This window comes from Brienomyrus brachyistius, chromosome 22 (genome assembly GCF_023856365.1).
Source record: "Brienomyrus brachyistius isolate T26 chromosome 22, BBRACH_0.4, whole genome shotgun sequence".
Lineage (NCBI taxonomy): Eukaryota > Metazoa > Chordata > Actinopteri > Osteoglossiformes > Mormyridae > Brienomyrus > Brienomyrus brachyistius.
The window spans coordinates 15295476-15321090 of record NC_064554.1 but is presented as its reverse complement, the minus strand read 5'-3'; the positions used below and the strand labels follow the sequence as shown (position 1 = coordinate 15321090).

Sequence of the window (25615 nt, the reverse complement as noted above, 5' to 3'; positions counted from 1 at the left end):
ATTAATGTATAACAATTATCCGTTGAAGCATTTATATTTATAATAATTATATCTGGCACATCTTGTAATAGGATGAGTTCGCTTACGCAGGGACTGCACTTAATGTTCTGAGGGGATGTCGTCTGCGTACCCACAATGCACCGCGAACAGCTCAATGACGAACGGAGCTGAGTAGAGACGAATCGCAGAAAGATGCTGCTCCGGTGGTGGGAATACGCAGTACCTAGTTATTCGAGTGTAATTGGTTCATGGAAGCCGCTCCGATTGCGCAAAGATCGGGAAGCTGTTTCCTATCATTTGTTTTGCAGAAAAATATAATTCGTTCTAAACTGAATATAGAAACTCCAAATGAATCTTTCCAAAAATATGTATAATTAAAAAAGCGCCACGGCGAGAACATGCAAACTCCACATACATATATGTGATCTAGACGGAGACTCGAACCCGGGTCCCAGAGGTGTGAGGCAATAGTGCACTGCACCACCATGCACCGCAGTTATATAGGTGTTGGGCTCAAAGAAACCTGTTTTTGAGTTGCCTAGAGGTGTGAGGCTACTGACTTTATCCACAGCACCCCCCCCCTCCCCGTGCCCAATATCACGTTTTCTAAATTCATTCAGTGTGTATGTTTCAACATTATGAGTGGATTACTGTAACTGCACAAGTTTTGAATAAGTAATTTCTGTGAAGAGTGTGAGTGAAATATTATTTTGAATTGAATTTAAAGGTGTTTTTCTTTGCGGCTAGTTTACGCAGTCCTTTCAGCTATCCACGACTCCCACAGGCAAAAGCTGACAAAGAAAAAAACTGAAAATAAACCACGGAAATTAATGCTTCATGAGATACACACCTAAAACATGAATAATTTACAGTTTTACGGTATATTTTACACATTCCTTATTGGCATTCCATCTGGGATGTGACCCTGCCTAGTGCCGGCTGGGATGGTGGCTAGGCCTGCCCTACAGCCACGTCCAGGATAAGCTGTAGAGAGTGTGAAGGACATTCCTTATTAGAACTGGATTCAGTGGGATTTACTTGATGCACAAAGATCGGCATCAGAACATTCTTGCTCCTCTTCCATAATTCTACCTATTTGTTTTAGTGAGCTATTGATGTTATGGGGGGAGGGGGGGGTAATACATTTAAGATTGTGTGTCATATACCAACCACTACAAAATCTAGAAATAAAAAATGGTATATTAGACAGATAGATAGATAGATAGATATATAGATAGATAGATAGATAGATAGATAGATAGATTTCTACTCTATCAAGAGCACAAACTCTTTTGGGGGAAATAAGAAAAGAATACGACAAACCTCTATTTAGGGTTAAAATCGAGGAGATTGACATTGATTGCTGAGCCATCTCTGTGATTCCCTCACTCCAGGTATGGACTCTTCAATCAGCCGCTTCCCAGGGTGCAACACCTGGACGCCCAAAGCGGACTTCTGATTGGCGATGTCAGGCATCCAGCTGCAGCCCTGGCTCACACTGGCAGGGGCTTGATTATCACTACTTACAGAACGCTGACATGAACGTTGGCATAAGAATTAATTGCACTGTGCAGGTTGTATTTAGAAATAAATTGCCCAGCCAATTCTAAACTTACATCAGTACTTGGTATTTTGCTGCTTGTTTGGTGATTGAATCCTGCCTGATTCTGTTTCTGTGGAGTTTTCATGTTCTCTACATTTTTATTTTTATTATATTTGCCCCATATATTGTTGTCCTGCAGTCCCAAAATCTGTGGCTAGGCGAGCGTCTTTGAATTGCCCATAGATTGTGTGTATGTGTGTCCTGTGATAGACTGGCATCCCATCCATGGTGTCTCTTGCCTTGTCCTCCTTGGGATAGACCCCAGGCTCACGGTGATCCCGTCCTGGATAAGCTCTAGGGTAGGTGGCTGGATTTCTCAAACTTTTGGAAAATGTCAGTGGTTAACATGGTGTCTGGCTGAGTGCAAGTTGTGTAATCATTGGTATCTGCAGAAAATTTTGACTGAGCTGGTCATCAGGCAGAGGTGGAAAGCTCAGGTCCACGAATCCAGCCCAAGACCTCGTTTCAACCAAGCAGCTGAGTACAAAGAGCCACAGTCAAAAAGTACTCAACTGGTTGGTTGAAACGAAATCTTGGGCTGGATTTGTGGACCTGAACTTTCCACCTCTGCCATCAGGGGCCAGTTATGTTTTTATGGCTGCCATACACCCCGTCTCTTCTATGCTTCCGCATCGAAAAGAACCAATATTAAGTAATTTTTTTTGATGCGTGGTGGCAACAGAGGACATGTAGCATATTATGGGCGCACAGATCTGCCTCTGCATGTAATGATTTCTGAGGAAACACGTCAGGATCAAACACAGTAAGATTAGTCAAAGCTTTACTTCATCTCTTCCCAGCAGCCCTTTTCAGCATCTGATTTCTGCTGTTATTATGACCGTTGTGCAGTTAGCAAATTGACCACTAATCTGAGAGTTGGAGCTGGAACTTGGTTTTAGGGACTGGGAAGAACTGATGGTATGAAGAACCTTGGGTCCGATTTCTGATTGTTTGTATTTTATTCCAGGTCCAAATAAAAAATGGTATATTAGACAGACAGACAGACACACAAAATTTTCGCCTCTATGCCTATAATCCCTGCACACAATCTACATACAAACTAAATACAGATCATCAGAGTTTGGACCCGATCGCCATTATTTTGAGCGCGTTACAGTGTCTAGAATCCCATCGGTATTTATCATCGGAGTTGGTAGAGTGCAGTGTTTCAAGTATTTTCCATAAATGAGGCTTGGAAACTCAGATCGGTTAAGATTACTGTACGCTGTCAATCACTGTCTGGTGTAATGCAAAGGGACACACTGGAGTAATCAGCAAGACTTGGATCAAAGCGGCTGGCTATTGCCTATGCAGGCCTGCCATGGATGGGAAGAATTCTCCCCCTTAACTTGGACAAGGGTAAAAGGGTATCTCATGCATATTTAACGTTCTAAGTGACTGTTGCATGGACAAAATTCTCATTTACATTGGCTGATAAAATATAGAGAGAGCTCAGCCGTGGGTGACATCCAGAGGCTTGGACCCTGTCCCGAGGGCACGCGGGGGCTTTTGGGGGGGGGGGGGGCGTCTGAGACTGGCAGACGAGAGGCACCCGGAGGCTGTTGTTTGCCCCTCGCCTGTCACATCTCCATCCCTGGAGATCGGCCGGGGATGACATGTTGACTGCAGTAAAGGGGTCACATTCATAAAGGCCTGCCTGCTGTCATTAGCCATTAAACTGAAACAAAGCGGAACAAGAAGCTGATTAAGTGTAAGCGCTATTTTATTTACTCACCTTTGGCCCCATCTCCCTCTCGCTCACACACACACGCTCACTTTGCACACAGTGTCTCACCGAATAGACGAGAGTAACAATAAATGCAATGAGGAATCTCTTATCAAAATATTTTAACCTTATAATTATGTTACAAGTATTTGTACTATATTGTACAATGGACATTGCAAAGATAATACAGTAAGTACTGGCCATGTCCCTATATCGTTTGTTTTTCCCCCTCGTATCAACAAACTCCTGCATTTCATATCAAACACAACTCGTCACATGACTTCATACATTTATATATACAATATGATTTACAAAAACTGACCAATAGCCAATAGGCTTCCAGGCAAGGTAAGATGTACCAGATGAGGTGTTGGTCGACCAATGTGCTTTTCCAGAACCCAACTGATATGTCTCAATTGTACGTTGTAACAACTAAGACTCCCACATGACAAAGGCCAAGCTGAAGATGTCCTACTTCTGCTATTCTTTTATTGCAGAATAACAAAGAGAAGCACAGCAGAAGCACCTTCTCATTAAGGCATATCAGCTATATGTGGGCCTGGTTTTGTTTGTGCTTATCTTGCAGCTCTTTCAGATGAAGAAAAGCAGTGACATACATATTCGTTTGCGGTTTGGGGACTTCGGAACAAGGGAGCAATTTATCAATATGGGGTACAGCGAAAAAATAATGAAGAAAATTAAATTTCTTACATATAGGAACGTCGGAAAGGAAGTGACGTACATCGGAAAGATGGTGGGACATTTTTGTTTTGGTCATTAAGGGCTTATTAAACGGAAATCTCGACCATTTAAATACAATGTAGCCGAAAGAATTCTCAGAAATGTGTAATTCACTGGCGCCTAAAGTCACAACAAGAGTTGCGAGAGAGGCCTCCTGTGTTTCCCTCCAAGCAAATTAATTCAGGCATGTAAAAATCCGCCTAGTCCCATTATGAATACTGGAATAAGCTGGAATGCTACATCACAGCATGGCCAGCACAGCCTATTCCACAGCTGGTTTGTGCTGAGGGAGAATCGGATGCAAATTCCTGTGTCCTGACACAAGGAATAACGACCAGTCCTTTCATTCAGGGCTTAAGTTTTCTGACATCTAACATACCATCTCCTCTGTCAGTGCTGATTAACACTCAGACTCCCCAGTTACCAAACCGGCTGTCATGTCGATTGGCACAGAAGAGAGAGGGTATAATGATATTGCTTGCATCCAAAGTGAAAAAGCTTATAATCTCAACTTATACTGTTGGATATAAAATATTTGCTCATGGTTACCGCTGAAAATCCCCTCTGGACTCTTGAATCACTGCCCTTGAAGGTACTTTACTAACATGCTATCTGCTTCCACATGTTTCAGATCCAAAAGATCGTGACTGGGAGGGAGGATTGTACAGTCAGAAAGTGTACAAAGTCGACCAGGAGTAACGATAAAGAGAAAATGGAGAGGAAGGCTCTGTCACTTATTTGTGGCATAATTGCTTGTACTGTATTGTATTGTTTGCGCAAAGCCTGCTGTTCTACTCAGCCAGCCTATTCAAAAAGGAAATGAAGCTGAAGTATTCACTCCTGACACAGCACTGCATGGCTTAAGAGATGCGTTACTGTACGTTTCATCTCAATAATGTTCTCTCCAGACATTTTCAGATGTATGAGACACGTAATTTTGCAGGAACGTGACACGATGCACCATGACTTCAACAAACGCACAAGTCACTGTCTACCTTCCTATGCTGAGGGATCTCCCCTTATTCATACTGATCATCATCTCACTACAACTAAAATTAAAGTAACATCTAATAAAACTAAAAAGCAAAACATGAGGCAGAGCACACATTTGGACTTTGTAGGCTTCAGATGTAGATTGAGTTTCAGTTTTTTGCTAGTGTCACTGCAGGGATTTAGGGCGTCTCGCAGATTTACACACCTCTGTTGAGCTTCCAAACAGCTGCAGTGGCCGTCAACAGTTAAAATCTAGTTATGACGCAGAGAACGAGTCCGACCCCGTCGTGGAGTCCAGCAAGCCCAGAACAAACTAACGCTCCACACAAACTTTTATGGCACTGCGAATTCTCACTGGAGGGCTAAGGGATGCACACATCCCAGGCTTTGCTGCTCCGCAGTGAAAATCCGTCAACAAAACTCTGACCACAGCCTTTCTGACTCACTATTGTGAATCGCAAAAGATGGTTTGGTGAAGGCATCTGATTTGATACAGTCGCTGCTGAATGTGGCAGAACATATTGTTAAAACATTTATGGCACTTCTTAAAAACTCCTAAAATAAATTGGAAAACACTAGAATTTTTCTTGAATATATCTGAATGGCCATTCTTCAAAAGAATGCACAACTTTCCCTGCTAAACTTACAGTAATAATAGTAGGCTACATTTCTACCATTTACTCTATTATCTATATACTAGCTTCGTTGCATCCATAATTTCCATAAAAATCCTAGCTCAGAAATTTCCCTTTAAAATTAAAAAGGTAAAGAAAGAAATAGACGTAATGGGTTTTGAAAAGCTGACTTTGTAAGACCCAAGTCCTGCGGTCGTATCTAGGCGAACTCCCAGAGACTGTATATTTGAATGAACAATGGCAAACAACAACCTGCAGGTGGCACTGTTGCACTTCCCCTGGAGAAATCTATTTCAGGTCCTCGCACTTTGTCTTTGGTGATCAACGGTTGACCGAACAGGAATACCGAATAATGCGAATTTATGGCTGTTCTGGATACGCTTGTTTTATCTTGCAGGCCTGGGTAATGCCATTAATGCATTCACTCAGTGACTATTTTGAACTTGTGAGGCACACTGAAACACAGTGCCTGTGTCACTATAAAATCTAACATTCCTGTAATCGCTGGGCTGCTCGCCACACAGCTTCCCAAAACATTGCATATCATAGACTGCACATGCGGGAAATAGAGGGAGAGAGTTAATTTTTGTCCCCCAGTGTGCTGCTGTGGTGAGGAGCGCTGGCCAAGGGGTTCGGAGGTTGGGAATCACTAAGCTAAGGAATTGGAACGTAAGCTCTTCTGCACAAAAATGGAAAAAAAGACAACTAAACACTGCACTTCTGCAGTTCATCTCTATCCTAAGATACCTAATCTCTTGGATGAAGTGATAGAGACACCAGCAGTTCAGGCCTGGCTCCTCGGGACTCCTTCAGACCACCTCAGAAGGCCTTAAAGATGAATTTTTCAGAAGACATGCTCATTCCGAAAAACCTGCTACAGGAACATGCTCCCAAGTCTTATGTCTGCCTATATATCCTTAAAAACCGATGAAGGCTTCTGTGATGCATCAATTCTCAAACTTAAAGGCCATTTTAAAAAGAACCCCTGACAATACAAGTCACTGGGAGACACGTCCCCTAGCTCCCTGTCCCCTAGCTCCCTGTCCCCTAGCTCCCTGTCCCCTAGCTCCCTATCCCCTAGCTTCCTGTCCCCTAGCTCCCTGTCCCCTAGCTCCCTGTCCCCTAGCTCCCTATCCCCTAGCTCCCTATCCCCTAGCTTCCTGTCCCCTAGCTCCCTGTCCCCTAGCTCCCTGTCCCCTAGCTCCCTGTCCCCTAGCTCCCTGTCCCCTAGCTTCCTGTCCCCTAGCTCCCTGTCCCCTAGCTCCCTGTCCCCTAGCTCCCTGTCCCCTAGCTCCCTGTCCCCTAGCTTCCTGTCCCCTAGCTCCCTGTCCCCTAGCTCCCTGTCCCCTAGCTCCCTGTCCCCTAGCTCCCTGTCCCCTAGCTCCCTGTCCCCTAGCTTCCTGTCCCCTAGCTCCCTGTCCCCTAGCTTCCTGTCCCCTAGCTCCCTGTCCCCTAGCTCCCTGTCCCCTAGCTTCCTGTCCCCTAGCTCCCTGTCCCCTAGCTTCCTGTCCCCTAGCTCCCTGTCCCCTAGCTCTCTGTCCCCTAGCTCCCTGTCCCCTAGCTTCCTGTCCCCTAGCTCCCTATCCCCTAGCTCCCTGTCCCCTAGCTCCCTGTCCCCTAGCTCTCTGTCCCCTAGCTTCCTGTCCCCTAGCTCCCTGTCCCATAGCTCCCTGTCCCCTAGCTCTCTGTCCCCTAGCTCCCTGTCCCCTAGCTCCCTGTCCCCTAGCTCCCTGTCCCATAGCTCCCTGTCCCCTAGCTCCCTGTCCCCTAGCTTCCTGTCCCATAGCTCCCTATCCCTTAGCTCCCTGTCCCCTAGCTCCCTGTCCCCTAGCTCCCTGTCCCCTAGCTCCCTGTCCCCTAGCTTCCTGTCCCCTAGCTTCCTGTCCCCTAGCTTCCTGTCCCCTAGCTCCCTGTCCCATAGCTCCCTGTCCCCTAGCTCTCTGTCCCCTAGCTCCCTATCCCTTAGCTCCCTGTCCCCTAGCTCCCTGTCCCCTAGCTCCCTGTCCCCTAGCTCCCTATCCCCTAGCTCCCTGTCCCCTAGCTTCCTGTCCCCTAGCTCCCTGTCCCATAGCTCCCTGTCCCCTAGCTTCCTGTCCCCTAGCTCCCTGTCCCCTAGCTCCCTGTCCCCTAGCTCCCTATCCCCTAGCTCCCTGTCCCCTAGCTTCCTGTCCCCTAGCTCCCTGTCCCCTAGCTCCCTATCCCCTAGCTCCCTGTCCCCTAGCTCCCTGTCCCCTAGCTCCCTGTCCCCTAGCTCCCTGTCCCCTAGCTTCCTGTCCCCTAGCTCCCTGTCCCCTAGCTTCCTGTCCCTTAGCTCCCTGTCCCCTAGCTCCCTGTCCCCTAGCTCCCTGTCCCCTAGCTCCCTATCCCCTAGCTCCCTGTCCCCTAGCTCCCTGTCCCCTAGCTCCCTATCCCTTAGCTCCCTGTCCCCTAGCTCCCTGTCCCCTAGCTCCCTGTCCCCTAGCTCCCTATCCCCTAGCTCCCTGTCCCCTAGCTTCCTGTCCCCTAGCTCTCTGTCCCCTAGCTTCCTGTCCCCTAGCTCCCTGTCCCATAGCTCCCTGTCCCCTAGCTCTCTGTCCCCTAGCTCCCTGTCCCCTAGCTTCCTGTCCCCTAGCTCTCTGTCCCCTAGCTCCCTGTCCCCTAGCTCCCTGTCCCCTAGCTCCCTGTCCCCTAGCTCCCTGTCCCCTAGCTCCCTGTCCCCTAGCTTCCTGTCCCCTAGCTCCCTGTCCCCTAGCTCCCTGTCCCCTAGCTTCCTGTCCCCTAGCTCCCTATCCCCTAGCTCCCTGTCCCCTAGCTCCCTGTCCCCTAGCTTCCTGTCCCCTAGCTCCCTGTCCCATAGCTCCCTGTCCCCTAGCTCCCTGTCCCCTAGCTCTCTGTCCCCTAGCTCCCTGTCCCCTAGCTCTCTGTCCCCTAGCTCCCTATCCCCTAGCTCCCTATCCCCTAGCTCCCTGTCCCCTAGCTTCCTGTCCCCTAGCTTCCTGTCCCCTAGCTCCCTGTCCCCTAGCTTCCTGTCCCCTAGCTCCCTGTCCCATAGCTCCCTGTCCCCTAGCTCTCTGTCCCCTAGCTCCCTGTCCCCTAGCTTCCTGTCCCCTAGCTCCCTGTCCCCTAGCTTCCTGTCCCCTAGCTTCCTGTCCCCTAGCTCCCTGTCCCATAGCTCCCTGTCCCCTAGCTCTCTGTCCCCTAGCTCCCTGTCCCCTAGCTCTCTGTCCCCTAGCTCCCTATCCCCTAGCTCCCTGTCCCCTAGCTCCCTGTCCCATAGCTCCCTGTCCCCTAGCTCTCTGTCCCCTAGCTCCCTGTCCCATAGCTCTCTGTCCCCTAGCTCCCTGTCCCCTAGCTCTCTGTCCCCTAGCTCCCTGTCCCCTAGCTCTCTGTCCCCTAGCTCCCTATCCCCTAGCTCCCTGTCCCCTAGCTCCCTGTCCCATAGCTCCCTGTCCCCTAGCTCTCTGTCCCCTAGCTCCCTGTCCCATAGCTCTCTGTCCCCTAGCTCCCTGTCCCCTAGCTCTCTGTCCCCTAGCTCCCTGTCCCCTAGCTCCCTGTCCCCTAGCTCCCTGTCCCATAGCTCCCTGTCCCCTAGCTCCCTGTCCCATAGCTCCCTGTCCCCTAGCTCTCTGTCCCCTAGCTCCCTGTCCCATAGCTCTCTGTCCCCTAGCTCCCTGTCCCCTAGCTCTCTGTCCCCTAGCTCCCTGTCCCCTAGCTCTCTGTCCCCTAGCTCCCTGTCCCCTAGCTCCCTGTCCCCTAGCTTCCTGTCCCCTAGCTCCCTGTCCCATAGCTCCCTGTCCCCTAGCTCTCTGTCCCCTAGCTCCCTGTCCCCTAGCTCTCTGTCCCCTAGCTCCCTATCCCCTAGCTCCCTGTCCCCTAGCTCCCTGTCCCATAGCTCCCTATCCCCTAGCTCCCTGTCCCCTAGCTCCCTGTCCCATAGCTCTCTGTCCCCTAGCTCCCTGTCCCCTAGCTCTCTGTCCCCTAGCTCCCTATCCCCTAGCTCCCTGTCCCCTAGCTCCCTGTCCCATAGCTCCCTGTCCCCTAGCTCTCTGTCCCCTAGCTCCCTGTCCCCTAGCTCTCTGTCCCCTAGCTCCCTATCCCCTAGCTCTCTGTCCCCTAGCTCCCTGTCCCCTAGCTCTCTGTCCCCTAGCTCCCTGTCCCCTAGCTCCCTGTCCCCTAGCTCCCTATCCCCTAGCTCTCTGTCCCCTAGCTCCCTATCCCCTAGCTCTCTGTCCCCTAGCTCCCTGTCCCCTAGCTCTCTGTCTCCTAGCTCCCTGTCCCCTAGCCTGTCAGCAGTCCTGATGCTGTTTAAGCATATGCTACACCTAAGTTTGATTAAGCCATTCACCCATTCCTATCAAGATGCTATGCTAGGTGCGCTACAAATTTAATTCCATGTGGAACTGCACCTCATTACTGTCTAGCAAAACGGGGAAAATATGCATCTTATTTGCACTGTTCTTAAAGGTTCCTTGTAGACTATATATATAGAGAGTCTGGTTGTGGGACTCCGTGGCAGAATTGTCTGGATGGACATTAAAATTGCGGGTAAAATTACAGGTTTGTCAAATACCTTGACATCCACAGATTGTCTTACACTGAATGCATCCTAGCCCCCCCCCCCCACACACACTACAGAATAATAAAAAATCATGACTATTACCCACAGTGCATTGCAGTTTAGAGATGGCATAATTGGCTTGACTTGTGCCTGTTTTTAGAGCCCAACTACATTCTCCTGCCCCCCCCCCCAAGAAAAGCCAAGGATCTGCATCACTTGTTAAAGAATCAGGATGACATCATCCTGTGCTAAGCTCCAACGGGGTGGCTCATGGGTGAGTCCCTGTCACGTCTGCTTAGACATACGTCAAGAAACATCAAGTATCTTATTTGCAGAGGCCATTTTTACACAGTTTTGTTCTAATAAATAAGAAAAAAAACCACACAATTATGGAAACGCCTGCTGTGTGAATACTTCTCCAGGCTGTTGACAAAGGTCCGTTTGGGCCACATGTGAGACGTGAAAAGACAAACACAAAGAGGGCTGAAGGCATGGCTGCCATGTGTCCCGTCGCCTTGCATGTCTACAGAAGGACCTCCATGCAGCCAGCTGTCTGTCGTCGCTCTCGCCAGCTGCATAGATCCACTAGCCCCAAGATGCCCCCCCCCCGCCAGTGCTAGTAGGGGGAGAAGATGATGGGGGTGTGCGATGCCCTGAGGGGCCCAGGGGCGGGCCGGAAGAGCGCGGGGCTGAGCAGGGGGGCTTGGATGAAGGTGGCGGTTCCTGCCGGGTGTCGCAGCGCCAGCGGGTTGGCGGTCACCGTGCACAGGGCGGCCGGGCTCAGCGGGCTGGGCAGAAAACTTGCAGTCAGGCTCTTGGTCAGCTGCTTGTGGAGAGCCAGTTTGGTCTGTGGGAGAAGAGCAGCCACAGATAACAGTGAGCGGGATTAGCGGGAGTTCGCCCCACCGAATTAGCATAGCCATGCTATAAGCTAACGCCACTGGTGTGCTTCTACCGTAATCCTCCAAATGGTTAGGCTAGGAATAAGCAAGCTAGCTACTCAACGGATTACAATCCTTTACGATTCATACAATTTCCCCTCATATTCATTCCGTATATGCAGTAAACCTTGTTTGCCTAGAGAAAGTTCCTTTTAATTTTATTTAGCTAAATGGCCAGCGGGAGATTGTTGCAAACCGCGTTACTCAATTATACAGCTGCAGATATTTCCCGAGGCAAGAACACAGGTGTGGAGAGAAGCATAACAGCTTAACGATCCATGGCTTGTTTCATCGTTTAACACTTAATTAAAAGTTAAATAAAAAATAAAAATAATTGGTTAATAATGGTTATATTCCATACCAAATATTTTCATGCGGGACTAGTTTTATTTCATAATACATCAATTATAGTGCGCTGACTATTAACTAGTGTTGGTTCAGTAGTAGTCATTTCTCTTCAGGGAAAACCTGACCTGCAGGTTAAATACAACAGGCCATGACCAAGGAGGCTAGCTGGTGCTGAGCTGGAATCACGCTACTGAAACCCCTGCTACTGAACTACTGCCTTCCTTCGTTTACAGAACGGCGTATTGGGGGTATTCATCAGGCACTATTGTCAATGAGGACGAATACGTGACACAATGTCGTTTATTTCGCTGGTCGTGTCACTGGGCATAAGTGACATACTCTGACAAAAATATAACACCAGCCCTTGATATATCTCAAGTGCATTATAGTCAGGGATGCATATAACTGGTACGCAAGTACGCATTCACCTTTAAAAGCTATACACGCGGTGATCGATCGCCGTAACTGCATTTGCGCTGATGTGACAAGAAATTACCGTGCATTGGAACCTCTGTAATGCAAATGACGGATGAATTAGCACATACGGGTTAAAATGCACGATACGTACGCATTCACGCTGTTACAACAATCGATGGCCGCACACATCGCGTTTAAAGTTAAATGCGTAGCTGCGTACCAGTTACGTGCGTCCCTAATTATAGTCACTAAGACTTTGGATAAACAGACTCACTGCGATCTTGTGCTGGCTGAGCAGTTATGGAAGGCAGATGGCTAATAACAATTGTAACAATAATCAAAAAAATGTCTCAAGTATGGAAGTAACCCATAGTATGAAAGAAGGATGCTTTAGCTTATCATACGGGGGGACCAATATGAAACAATACAAAAGGCTCACAGGATTGGCCTGACAACATGCCAATCAAAAATGTGCGCGCCAAAAATGCAAATTCAGTTCGTACATACATATAAACGGCTATTTAGATGCATAAATCATCAGTAGGCCTTAAATTCTATTAACATTGTAATCTGAAGTGAACTTTTCTGTTCACTTTACTCAGCTTAAACTAAAAGACTTTCAAACTGCTAAAATTTGCTAGCCTCACATCCAGCAACACAAGCTAAGGTTTGCTGATTAACCATTCACACTAAACAGCTATTTATGGGCTGTAAAGATACGAACCTGCAGCAGTTGCAGAATATTCACTTGTGTTTTTTGATAACTAACCAAAGCCATTTCCATTATTACAATTTGTCAGCTATTGTTCTGTGCTGGAACCACTTTGCTGAGGAAAAAAAGAAATTTAAACTATCCATATATTTCTGGGGTGGTGCAGTGGTTAGCACTGTATGGGGCGGTATGGTGGTGCAGTGGTTAGCACTGTATGGGGCAGTATGGTGGTGCAGTGGTTGGCACTGTTGCCTCACACCACTGGGACCCGGGTTCGAGTCTCCGCCTGGGTCACATGTGTGTGGGGTTTGCATGTTCTCGCCATGTCGGTACTCCTGTTTCCCCCATGGTCCCAAAACATGCTGAGATGCCAAAATGCCCGTATGTGCATGTTAGTGCGCCCTTTGATTGGTTGGCACCCCATCTTGGGTTGCTCCCTGCCTTGCGCCCAAAGGCTCCAAGAATCCCCCCCCCCCCCCCCCCATAACCCTGAATAGGATAAGCGGTTAAAGAACATGGATGGATAGATGGAAGGATGTTCCTGAATTTAGGATGAGCATCTGCAAATAATGAACTCTAACAGCACCACATTTAATTATGGTGCCGATGCTTCAGATACGCTGGAGAAGAAAGAATAACAACGTTAAATCAGGAGAAGCAGAAAGCACGGACAGGGCGTAAAAAGTGGCTCTGCTGAGAACATCATCATTCAGACTGTGTGCTTTATTGTCACTGTGTTTGTATGTATAATAACGCACAAGCAATCTCTGCCAGACCACAATGCAGCCATGCAGCTGCCTCAGTAATAAGAATGCTCCAAATTGTGATCTGGGAACTGCAATTACAGGCCCTGAAACATGGACCCTGTTGTTTTGTCAGCCAGAATCCAAAAGCTGCCTGCATCCCGCATCCTGAGGCATTTTTATAGGGGTAACACAGAGATTCCTCTGACTGGCTTCTGAACACCTTCAGCACCTTGCAGGAAGTGGGGAAGACAGCACAGCCTATCTCTGCTTATCTGCCTAACATCCAGGATATCTACACAAGTTGATGCCTTAAGGGAGGGGGGGCTATTATGCTGATTTGCATCGTTCATCACTTTCATGTTCCAAAAATATCATAATTTTTTTTCTCATACTGTACATCTGAAGTGCTCTGTTAGAGCTTTAAGCTCCAAACCCCGATGAGCCCGGTGCGCTCTGATTGGTCTGATTGCCCTACACGTTCTGCCCCTGTCTTGCGGTCTGCAGACAAGATCCTTGCAGGTAGGCAGGCAATAAGAATTGTGTTACGAGGGTGACCTCGCCATGTCGCAGAAGTAAGGGGTGGAATTCCAAGGAGATGTTTCAGGCAGATTTCATAAAGAGTGGTTTTCTGTGGTGAGAGTTACTCTCTTTGGCGTGTACTTTAAGCATGATGACTTTACAGACTATTTACATGCTCTTAAAGCTATATAACACACGTGTCACCCCAGCCATAAACTTTGGGTATTTAACGTAATCCCTGTTCCTTTGATAACAGAGTGAGGTATCTCACTATGGGAATCTCTTTGGGTGGGAGCGGCTATGGAAGCTGTGACATCATGTCTGTATGTGACGGATAGTTCCACCCAAGAGCTGACTCCGCACCAGACCTTGCTACCACGGTCAACCTCCTTCACAGACCATTTGTGCTTTCTTCCTGCTAGGAACTACAAGCCTGAGCTAAGCTGGACTAGAAGGCTTGTTTTCACTCCTGGTGTCGGGGAGGACCACACATAAACAGGCTCTGCAACTGCTTCTATCCTCAGGCAGTGAGGATGATCGACAGCTGATCAGGCTACTAGCGTAGACATTTTGCACATTTCTGATCTCTTGGCCGGCATCTACTGCTGTGTACTGTTGTACATTTCATAAATAAACTTTGATTTGATTTTAAATCCAAAGTGAACTCCTGTAGTATAAGCAGAACCCCCCCCCCATGACAATTTCTGTGCAACAAACCTGAGAGGAGAGGGAGCTGAGGTTGTAGTGGCCGAACACCTTCTTGACGGCAGAGACGGCCCCACTGGCATAGCCGCTCCATCGCACGTTCTGGGCAGATGGAAAAAAGGGATGGAGTGAGACAGGAGTTCAAAGGCAGAGCCTCAATACACTGACCAACAAGGATTTATACTGGGGCGGGGCCAACGGGCGGGGTCACTGACCTCAGGTGAAAGCTGATTGGCCCCCAAAGTGCCTCCTCTTCTGTCACTCACTGATTCAAAACAAATCACTAGCTATTGATAAAACTGGCCCCTCTGTATGAATTATAGCCTCTGATGACCCCCACTTAAAAAAAAAGAATCCTACAGTACAAATCGCCCCCCCTGCCCACCAACTAGTAAAATCACCCAAAACATAATGCTCTTTGACAATATCAAAATACTCTCACACACACAAGAATATCATTCATCAACAAAATACATGCTTAATCTTGTGTGTGAATGTGGTACTGTATCATACAGAGGGGCCTACCTTATCATCCAATGATTTGTTCTGAGTCGGTGAGTGACGGAGAAAGGGGCACTCCAAGGACCTATCAGCTTTCAGCTGGGGCCCCTGCGGCCCCGCCCCTGTATACTCCCCTCCCTCCTTAGGTGTAGACGCGGCTGCCTGACTGTACTTACAGGTAGCAGAGAGTTTTGCTGGCTCTTGGTGTGTGGGCTGAACTTGGGCTTGGGGGGTTTTCCCGCCAGACGGTCCTTATGCCTCCTGCTGTTCATGTGCTGGAACGCGGGGAGACACCGGTCACAGGTCTCCCAACGAAACACTTTAACAAACACAAACCTCTTACACTCCCCTCCCCCCCCCCCACCATTCTCACATACTTATTACGTCCAGGATCTGGTGCTATGGAACCTTTGACACAGGGCTAAGGAGTCACATGGCAAACTAACAACAGGAGGGCGGAGCCTTTGTGAGCAGCCCCGCCCACTGCCGGCAGAGACTATCCTGGAAAATGTGACGCGCAGATCATCTCTCGGCTGCCAGTGATTGGGTTTAATGTTCCTCCAAGCGCCAGCACCCCCGAAATGTCAAACCCGTAACCTGCCCCAATCTCCGCTTCTCAGTTCGAGACCAAATCTGATTTCATTGAGATTTTATTGTTTGTGCTATAAAATGCCACAAGAAATATATATTTTTTTATCACCCATATTATCTCTTTTCTTGTACATTTGACAGCTTATTGTAATCCGTGATTACAGAGTTTACGTATTTCTCTGTCCCCATGAGAGCGACATGATAAGAAATGATATCAACTTGGGTTATATACATTTTAAAAAATTCCCATAAATTTTTCAGTAAATTTTCTCCATCAGATCTTGTTAATAGCGAATGCAGCAATTAAACTTCAATTACGTGGACCCAAGGTTCACTGGGAATCCGTCAATGAAGACATCCATTGTTAGGAAATAGTCACCTAACTTCATAATGGTAACTCTGTTAAATTAAATGAATGTAACAATGTTACAACGCCTCTGCAGTCACTATGCTGGCAGAGGCGTGATTGTCTGAGTCACTGACATGTGTGTCTGTGGACCTGATGGCCATAACGTTTACGTCTGTGTCTCCCAGCCACATTACCTGTTACCAAAAGCCTTTTTAAGAATTAAAGTTCTCGAGAGCCCGACAGACGATGTCACTTCCTGTACTCATGACGCGTCGTCCCCGTGGCGACAGAGAAACAGCCAGATAGGTGAGTGAGACTTTCCCAGTATGCTAAGCGGCACCCATAGCTGATCCATATTGCGGAGACTGGGTTCCGCAGCCAGTCCTGGGTGTCTGACCCAGAAGTCCCAGTGCTGATATCCCCCCCCCCCCTTCCCCAGGTCACTCCCAGCGCCTTCACCTGCTCCAGCTGCGTTTCCGAGTTCACGTGGATCTCGCAAACCTCGCAGTGGTAGTCCTTGCCGGTGACGCTCAGGCTGCTCTTGGCCCCGATCCGTTTGCTCCGGCAGGCCGCTATTTTGCTCCGGCGCCGTGGCTGAGCGCACTGACCCTCCAGCATCAACTTGTGTTTGGACCCTGTAGGTGGGATGGAGGGCGGAGTTTGGAGGCGGGGCATAGGGGAAGAAACCGCAAATCACAAGACTTAATTCAGGCCACTAGTATTACCCTGAAGGGTGATTTAAGTCGGCATGCAAAGTGATTTAATTAGCAAGAAAAACACCGTCCAGGGTATCTCAGTATTGCCTTACATGCCCCCATCCACAAAACAAAAAAAAAAACTGATAAGTAATTATAACATAGATGTAGTAGCAAAATTAGATGACTGTCTGGAAGATGTCCAGCAAAATTCAGCCGAGGTCGAATGTATAATTCAGTGCCGGAAAAAACCGTCAGTGTTAACCAGGCAAATCTATTGATGGACTGCTTCTACTCCTGATGAAGTACAGGAGTTTATGACTGACCTGAGTCTGACGGACAGATACCAGAAAAACATATTTTAAACCCGTGCGTGACCTGAACCGTAAAATTATTGAAACTGCCCATTAAGACTGCAAGCTTTTAAATCTAAAAATATTACTTGAAAACAGCTTCTTTTTGGTTTCAATTAAAATGGTCAAGAATGACTTTTTCCCATTTTGATATTGTGTCATTAAATCAGTAGGAAAACAGCTTATTTGTTTACAAAGTGTCTTCAGCTTTTAATATGAAAAACTCTATTATTATTTAAACAGCGACGACTTAACGGCTTCAGGTTAATTATCACATTTTTAATTCTTTCCATCTAGGCCACTAGATAATGGAGGTTCGGATTTCAGTTATTATTGTGTCATCATGTCTGTTCAAAACTTAAACATGGCTACACTGCGAGTAAAAACCCCAACACTGTAAACACATAAAATTAGAGTTCTGTATAATTTATTCTCCCTTCATAGAACAAGTGGGTCTGGAAAATGGATGGATATCTATTCTATATAAAGGATTTTGAACATGCTGTACATCTGAAAAATAAATCCCATTTAAGTGTGAAAAGTATTTTGTTATCTCTGCCGTACAAAGGCAAGACGCCGTTCATCTTTTATCGAAACCGTTTTATGACTGAAATTGGGTGTCTTCGCCTCTGTTTTATCTTGTAACAAAAGATCTTAATTCAGCCATGCTCAGTTTTGAATAAGTCCACTATCATTTATTTATCTGTCTACTTCATATTCGGGTGCAGAGCCAATGCACGTTTCGGTGTCAGTGTAGTTACTATGTTTTGCTGCTGCAAGGCAGATCTACACTGTGCTATAGCACAGTATTAATACTCTTACTTAATTTAGTTGTACTTAACTGCTTAAAGAACTACCTTTATCCCTTTACAGCTGAAAAACAGAATACCTGATGAAACATTTCTTTGTGGCCACTAATATAATTTCCACTTCAGTCAAACTGATGTTCATAAATATTTCACTCGCCTGCAGACAGATAAGTAGAGGTGTTTCTATTGGTGTGACTATGGCAATTATCAAGTGTGATGCTTTGATCCAGAGTACAGTGCATGTTCGGCTCAGACTGCAGGGTGAGGTCTATCTGAAATGCATCCCTGCTGGCCCCAAAATGCGATACCGATGCAGGACTTACCGCTGTTATGCGCGTCGAGCTGCGACACTGAGTTGACGGTGACTTTACACACGGGGCAGTGGAGATGCTGCCTGTTTTTTTTGGGGTCTTTATCCACATCCAGGATGGCCTCCCCCTCGCCATTGGGTAGATCCCGGGAGGGGGGCTCAGAGGACAGGCTCGGGACCTCGTTGCTGGAGGGATCCGCCGAGACGGACTGTTGCGGGCCCGGGGACACGTAGGGCGAGGTCAGGGTGGCCAGCTCCTGCGATGACGCCTCCGATATGGGGGTGAGCAAGACAGAGCCCCCCGGGGACTCCTCCAGTCTTACCAGCTCCGAATCATGTGGAAGGGCTGCGGAAGAAACATCTGATCACTTACGAAAGCGAAATGAGAGATGAGTGTGTAGCTCAGTGGGCTAGGTTGCCATGCCTGTGATCAGAAGGTTGTGGGGTCAAATCCCAGGGTTGACAGCGTGAGTGGAGGCCCTTTAACTCCAATCTCTCTAGGGATCATCTGACTCTGTTTTCATAAAATCGTACTTGGCTTTGGATAGTAGCATCTGCCTCCTACATCTAACTGATCTGGGTGAAACAATCCATCCATCCATAACCACTCATCTGCCACAGGGCATGAATCAGGACACACACACACATAATCATACACTAAAAGCAATTCAGAGACACTAATTCACAATTCTGGGATGTGGGAGGGAACCCACACTTCCAGAAGAAAGCCTTTGCTAATCCCCGTCGAGAGAGCTGGGGGTCATCCGTCCCATAGCCTTGATGGTGTGAGGCTGCAATGCTACCCACTGAGCAAACGCAGTACCTCTTTATACCCAACACTCAAAGACTCATACTTAAGTATTGTACAAAATTAACTCATCAAGGTACACATAAAGGCAAGCCTCCACGACGGACTGTGTGATCATGGTTCAGAAGATGCTGGTACCCAAAGCTCATTACCAATCTTACTCCATTGGCAATGATCATGTGGCTTCGGTCCGACATGCACGCTATATAACGGAACTTTTTATTATCTTTGATCAGACTGATTTCAGGGAACAGATAATGGTGAATTTTCAATTCGGTCTCAGGTACCTTAAAGTATCGAGCCTTATTCACTTCAAATGACAGGGAAGATAAAGTCTTATCTCGTTTTTGATGGAAAATGTAAAAAAAAAAAAGAAAAAAACATCGCTGAAACACATGAATCCATGAAGGCGGATGCATTTTAAGTCATTTTGAAGCCAAAGGGTAAAATGTAAAAATAAGGTAAGACAAGGAGTTAAATGGAAGGATAGATGAATGGACGGATGGATGGAGCTTTACTCATTTATTACTCAGTAATATACACCTGAAACACAGAACCACATACATTCTGACATTATGCCTACAGGTCTTCTATCTGAACACGGATCCGAAGTTCTTCAGAGAGATTTTAGCCAATGGGGACATTCCGGCTCAGCTATCAGGCTCTTATTGCAATTTAACTTCAGCTCAATTTAATCGTCAACAGTGAATTAGAAAAGGTCAGAATAAATTCTATCAGTACAGTTTAAAGATCCGCCGCCTTCCATGTTTCCGTTCAGGGCAAACAAGGGCACCAACTGCAACATTCACCAGATGCTGTTACAGTTTAATTATGCCTGTCTTCACTGCACATGCAGTGTATCAATTATCGCAGGAACGGCCCCCTGACACCTCATTGTATTCGAGTTAACAAAGCAGGGCACGGGAGGGCATGTCAAATGTATTTACCCAGAAACCAATCTAGAGGTCATTGGATTTCTTCCCCCTGGAGTAAATCCATTGCAGTGGGGGTCCCATTTTCAATTCCTTCAATGCATAGAGAAGACGGAGCGAAAAGATGATTTAAAAGGCTAGTTGTTTTTTTTTTTTCCCCTTTTTTGAAGGTGCCCCAGAAAGAAAGAACGGGAATTCTGAAGGTCACTGGGAATTATGGATTCTGGAGATGCAGGTGAGATGAGCCAATTGGCTGAGGTGTGTGGACTGAACCCCCGCAACCATGAATAGGACAAGGGGTTAAATGGATTATTGGATGGATGATTGGATGGATGGATGGATAGAGGGTATTGACTAACCCATCGTGTTTCATGAAAATATAGCTCTGGAAAAAATGAATAGACTACTCCATATTTTTTTAAAATCTGCATTTGTAAATCCTGGTTTAATCCTGGTTCTGCTGGCAGAAGGCTACACTGCACAGCAGGCTGCTTCCAGGCTCAATGTTCCTAAGACAGCAGTACAGAAGAATAAGGTGAAGCAGGAGACACTGGGAAACTAAAAATTTTGGTACGGTCTCTTAATTTTTTCCAGAGCTGTATCTATTAATAAAAATTCTGGCACGTACCAGACTTACACGGACAGCAACAAGACCAGCAAACAGACAAACAACAACAGTGCATTGAAGCTTCCTTGGCTTTTGGTGCCGTGGCCCCCAGCTGGGAGCCACAGTAATCACCGCTTCTCCAAAGATCTGCACTTCGCCCTCAATTTGAAAATGCAGGCTTCCTCAGCAGGAATCCGCCCGGCTTCGGCTGGGCCGTGCTTCTGTGAGACGTGACGCCCAGGTGATGCAGAAACATTCAGCTGAAATCTCTGTATATCTCGACTGTTCTAATGCGTCATTCATCCTTCCCGTTCTGAGACACCGTCAGCTTCTCCTGCATCTCTGAAATGCGTCACGCACGTAGGCAAAGTGCCTTTATTTCCAGTCTCGTAACACAGCCTATGGGAAGGGGCTCCCCTCATGCCTAAAATCACCCCCCCACCCACCATGAAAAACCACGCATTCCAGAAACTGACCCTAGAGGGAGAATTGAGACTCCTTTTTTTTACATATAAAAACGTGCACAGCTCAGCCTGTACATCTCCCTAAACACTGCTACACCCGTCATTAACACCACCCTACCATTCATTAACCTTGCTTCACCCTTCAGTAATGCCATCCTACTCTCCATTAAACTGCACCACCTTTCGGTAACACTGCCGTTTACTCTAAACTGACACGGGTCTCCTAAAGTAAACACAAGAGGGCGCCATTTTCATTTGCCAACTGTTGCCCTTTAAAGTTCGCCTCTGCAAACGGCGGCTCAGTCTGTTAGCCGCCGTGTGCTTATGACCACTTAACAGCCCCCTTCTTAATGGACCCCCCCCCCCGTTTATGGTTCTGCTCTGCGAGGCAGCCTTTCAGCTTTGCATTTGAACCTTTGCAGCCTTTGTGCTGCCAGTCCAGCCCTGACTTCACGTTCCAGTTTGTTTCTGTGCTTTCAATTCGCGGCGACCCCTTTCAGATGAAACTTAAATACACGACATCATCATCAATAATAAAAAAAAAAACAGCTAATACAACAGCAACAACAACGATCTTCATCGTCGGCCGGGGTGGCTAAATGACCAGTGCTGCTGCTTCTAATATCTTACCTCGACTGCGGCTGTGCAGCATCTGTGGGTGAGTTACCTCCCGCAGTCCGAAGACATGCAGTTAGGCTAAATGCGGCCTCTGAATCGCCAATAATGCATGTGCGTGTCACCTGTGCTGGACTGGCATGCCTTGCAGGATGCACGGTCTATCGTCTTCTTTCCATTATCATAACTGTTGTTCTTAATCTGTTGCCTCAAGTGCAAAACAAGTCGAGCACTTAAAATTGGGTCATTACTGTAAACAATAATTAATATTGATATAAGGCGGCTTTCTTTCAAACATGTAAATAGTGCAATTTAGTCCAAACCGCGACTGAATGGGAAAGTTCATTCTGTACAACAGATACTCTCTCCCTGGCAGAATCTCCATTATCGGTGATTGTCCTCGGCGTTTATGTCAGAATCCTGCAGCTCCGGCGCCATATCAATATTAAAATCAATGTCTCATTTGGGTTTTTTTTTTCTGGAATTCAAGAGTGTTCAAAGTGTTTCTGCTAAGCCGAATGACCTCTGGGTTCCCTGGTCGTCTCGAGCTGAGAAAAGGAAGGGCGGGGGGGGGGGGCGTTGAGGTCACTCTTCGAAGGTCTGGCATTGTCCTCGGGCCAGGTGAGGCTTCCAGATAACCAAGCCCCCGACTGTGCCTTGATGGATGGGGTACAAAGCTCGGGGGAGCGGCAGATGGGGAGAAACCTGGAGCAGTTACAATAACTCTCTGATTCACAGCGCTATGGCGACCGTACCCCTCACCCTGTCAGGACATGCTCTGTGAAAGAGCTGTCTGCCTTTTTTTCGTTCTGCCTGTGTAATATTTTGGCCTACATCCACCTCATCCAAACCCTGAGGGCTTCGACGACAGACAGAAATTCCCGTAGCCTCTGTCACTCTTCAACGGGCAGCGCTGGTACTACACGATCCAGTCAAAGCTTCGCCGTCAGACATACTGAAGCAGCAATGGCAGAATTGTGTAACACCAGAGCTGCCTGTTGAAGACTGTTTATTGAATGTGTATCCAAAGCGATGTACAATTAAAAGCGTGAGCAGACAACCCCCAGAGCAACTGGAGGGACAAGGGACTTGCTCAAGTGCCTAGTGGCAAAAACACTCTGCCGACCCCAGGATTTGAACCAATGCCCTTCTGTGTATCCAGCTCCACCATAATTCTGTGGAACTGACAGACGTGATGTGTCCTGAAGGACACATATAATGTGCGGGCAGGGAGAGGAGGTGACAGAGGTGTCCGATGCAGGTTGATGCCACCTCAAAGAGTGACCGCCCACGCACCCGTGCTTAGGTGAAGCCGCTGCCTGACACGTTCGCGACCCTCCCGGCAGAGTGGCCTTGAGCTCCAGCGAACCACATCTGCCTGTCAGTTTCTCTTCTGGCCCTCTGATGTCTCCTTGAGGGAGCTGAGCACGCTATTGGCTGCCCAGGGCGGCCTGACGCCTTGTGATTGGCTCTTGGCTTGTAGGGAAGAGCGAAATCAGCTCGTTTCATAGGGCGTTAATTCTGGGTTTTACCGGGTTACCGAGTCGCGTTGTCGCATGCTGTGACTGGGCCGCTCTGCTGCATTTCAATTTCACATAACGCCAATTACAAAAAGGGGTTTATTAAGGTTTGTGCCTTGTGACTAAATTACTTTGGAACTATAAAATTACTTGCAACATAAAACCAGTTCTGGCTTATCTCCCTGCTGCCCTACTTCCTTCTCTATTTCCTCCTGTTTCTACCCTATTTATACTGAATCTGCCTGTCAGATTTCCTGACCAAAGAACATCCAATCGGATCTGACAGAAAAGTAATTATTTTTTTCCCCCTCCTGTCTTTCCGTCAGTTTCAGAAAAAAAGTGTAATGCATGACTCAGCTATTTAATTCACTTTTCCCTGAAACTAATTACAAATAAATGCGGCATTTAGTTTCCGCTGCCATTGGCGGTTATTTTTGACAAACCATCCATGGTGAAGAAGTGATTAGGAGCGAATTAGCGTAATATTAGTTTATCATGTAGATTAATCTGCAGTTTGTTGCTCATTTTTCTATTTTGCACGAGCTAACGGGTTTAGCTATGATGAGCCTCATAGCTTTCCTGGACTCTAACTAGATAAACAGGGATTTAGCGACTGGCACTGAGTCCTGGTCACCCCCGGCCTTGTGCTCTCCGCATACTGGGATAGGCTGTAGGATTTCATGGCTTTCGATGCATTCGTAGACGAATGTGAGGTCCTCTTAGAAATCATAAACAAGTCATAAACTCTGTTACATACACAACAGTCTGAAAGATGTATTGAAAATTTAAATTCTATCGACAGATCCCAGATCATTGAAAGCTTTCTTACACTACATGCATACACTGCTTCCTGGCTGAGTCACTGCTTTTACCTTTATTCCCCCTTCCCTCGCTTACTCTTAAGTGGGGAGGAGACGTGTGGTTAGGCTTGAGGACTCGCTAGTCATAAATGACGTTTAAAAACAGTGACTTTCCCGAAACGATTACAGACGTGTGACCCCTGACTTTAGCCTAGCATGCGCGTGAATAGCCCTTTCAGCTGAGGCGCCAATGCTAGCATCTGTCGAGCGCGGTGTACTTCCTTCTCGTCCGTCACGTCAAAGCTCCCGTTCTCGAGTGAGCCCCGCCAGGTCGACCCGCGGGGGCCGCTCCAGACATCGCCACCAGAGAAGCAATCGCGAGGCAGCGAGCGTGATAAAGGCCCGCCGGAACCGTGGATCGATATTCTGGGCTTTTTATTAACTGAGTTGCTCTGCCTAAGTCTGAACATCTTCTGCCCGAGTCCTTAAGGCATCTCCCGTGCCATCAATCACCGGGCAGGCGTTAAGCGGCGGCGCAGAGTCCTGGATCTGCGGTGGCTCGCAACCGCTAGCGTTCGGTCTTGGATGCAGAGCCAGGCATGTGGCAGGCGAGTAGCTGACGCATGGAAGGCCCAGCTGAAGCGGGCGGGGCAGTGACAGGGACAAAGTGACAGCAACAGGGAGCATTTGGGGGCACGGCGACAAAAACAGGGGAGAAAGGGAAGCCAGAGCACGAAAGAAAAGAACGACAACCACTTGACTAGCATGTTGCGCTAACCGGCACAAATTGCATTCTGAAATGGTGCTAGCGTGCCGCTACCTCTTAGCCTTCGATCGCTTACCGCTATCCATCAGCGCCGTGGGAGTCTCTGTTGCCGTCACTTTCTCCCGGCCCTTGTCCTGCTCCCAGTCCCGGTCCCGGTCCCGGTCCCGCCCAGCTGGCTCCACCAGATGCCTCTGCTTGTTCTTCTGTGCTTCCATGGCCTTTATCTTGCGGGCATGCTTGTTGCCCTTGTAGTGCGCCTCTGCCTGGTTCTGCCGGCGGGGAAAGGCCAATATGGGAGTCAAAAGGGAAGCATTAAGGCCGTACTTAAGGCAGCTACAACTGTGGACTCTTATTATACTGGGCTTTAGGTGGCTACGCTTAGCTAAATCTACCTGAGACCCACTGGACTGATGGACTGAGCATGCTCAGTACACCTGTACAAAAAGAGAGGCGTTAAAGCTGACATCACAAGTGTGTCCTATTCACACATGACACTCAATATCACACAGGAAACTGTTAGAGCAGCTACTGCCGTATCTCTGTGGGACTGACAGCAGAGGTGACCAGCTTTCTGTCTCCCGCCTGCAGCGACGTGACCCTGCATTTGAGCTCGACCGTTTTACAGCAACTGAATAAAACCTGCCTTTAATCGGCAAGCCTTATAGTAATGACTGGAACATGTCAGTCACACGGGTGGCGTGTGCCCGTGGTCGGAAGGTCGCTGGTTCAGATCCCAGGGTCAGCAGAGTAATTTCACCATTGGGCCCTTGAGTGAGACCCTTAACCCGCATTTGCTCCAGGGGCCGGCTGACCCTGCTTTCAATTGTACATCACTTTGGATAAAAGCATTTGCTAAATAAAGAAACTGTATT

General features: G+C 47.6%; 1 protein-coding gene across 4 annotated transcripts in view; it reads right to left on the bottom strand.

Annotated features, from left to right (window-relative positions):
- Window positions 1-9897: 9897 nt before the first annotated feature.
- The window catches only part of LOC125718270 (zinc finger protein 385C-like), a 106239-nt gene continuing 90521 nt past the window's right edge, over window positions 9898-25615 (bottom strand). For all 4 annotated transcript variants that reach the window (XM_048991975.1, XM_048991973.1, XM_048991974.1 and 1 more), the window contains 6 exons: window positions 24820-25012; window positions 18245-18577; window positions 16524-16699; window positions 15301-15399; window positions 14636-14725; window positions 9898-11082 (listed from right to left, as the gene is read on the bottom strand). In XM_048991975.1, the coding sequence (XP_048847932.1) occupies window positions 10852-11082; window positions 14636-14725; window positions 15301-15399; window positions 16524-16699; window positions 18245-18577; window positions 24820-25012 (1122 nt within the window). In that variant the 3' untranslated portion in view covers window positions 9898-10851. The remainder of the gene's footprint in view (window positions 11083-14635; window positions 14726-15300; window positions 15400-16523; window positions 16700-18244; window positions 18578-24819; window positions 25013-25615) is intronic.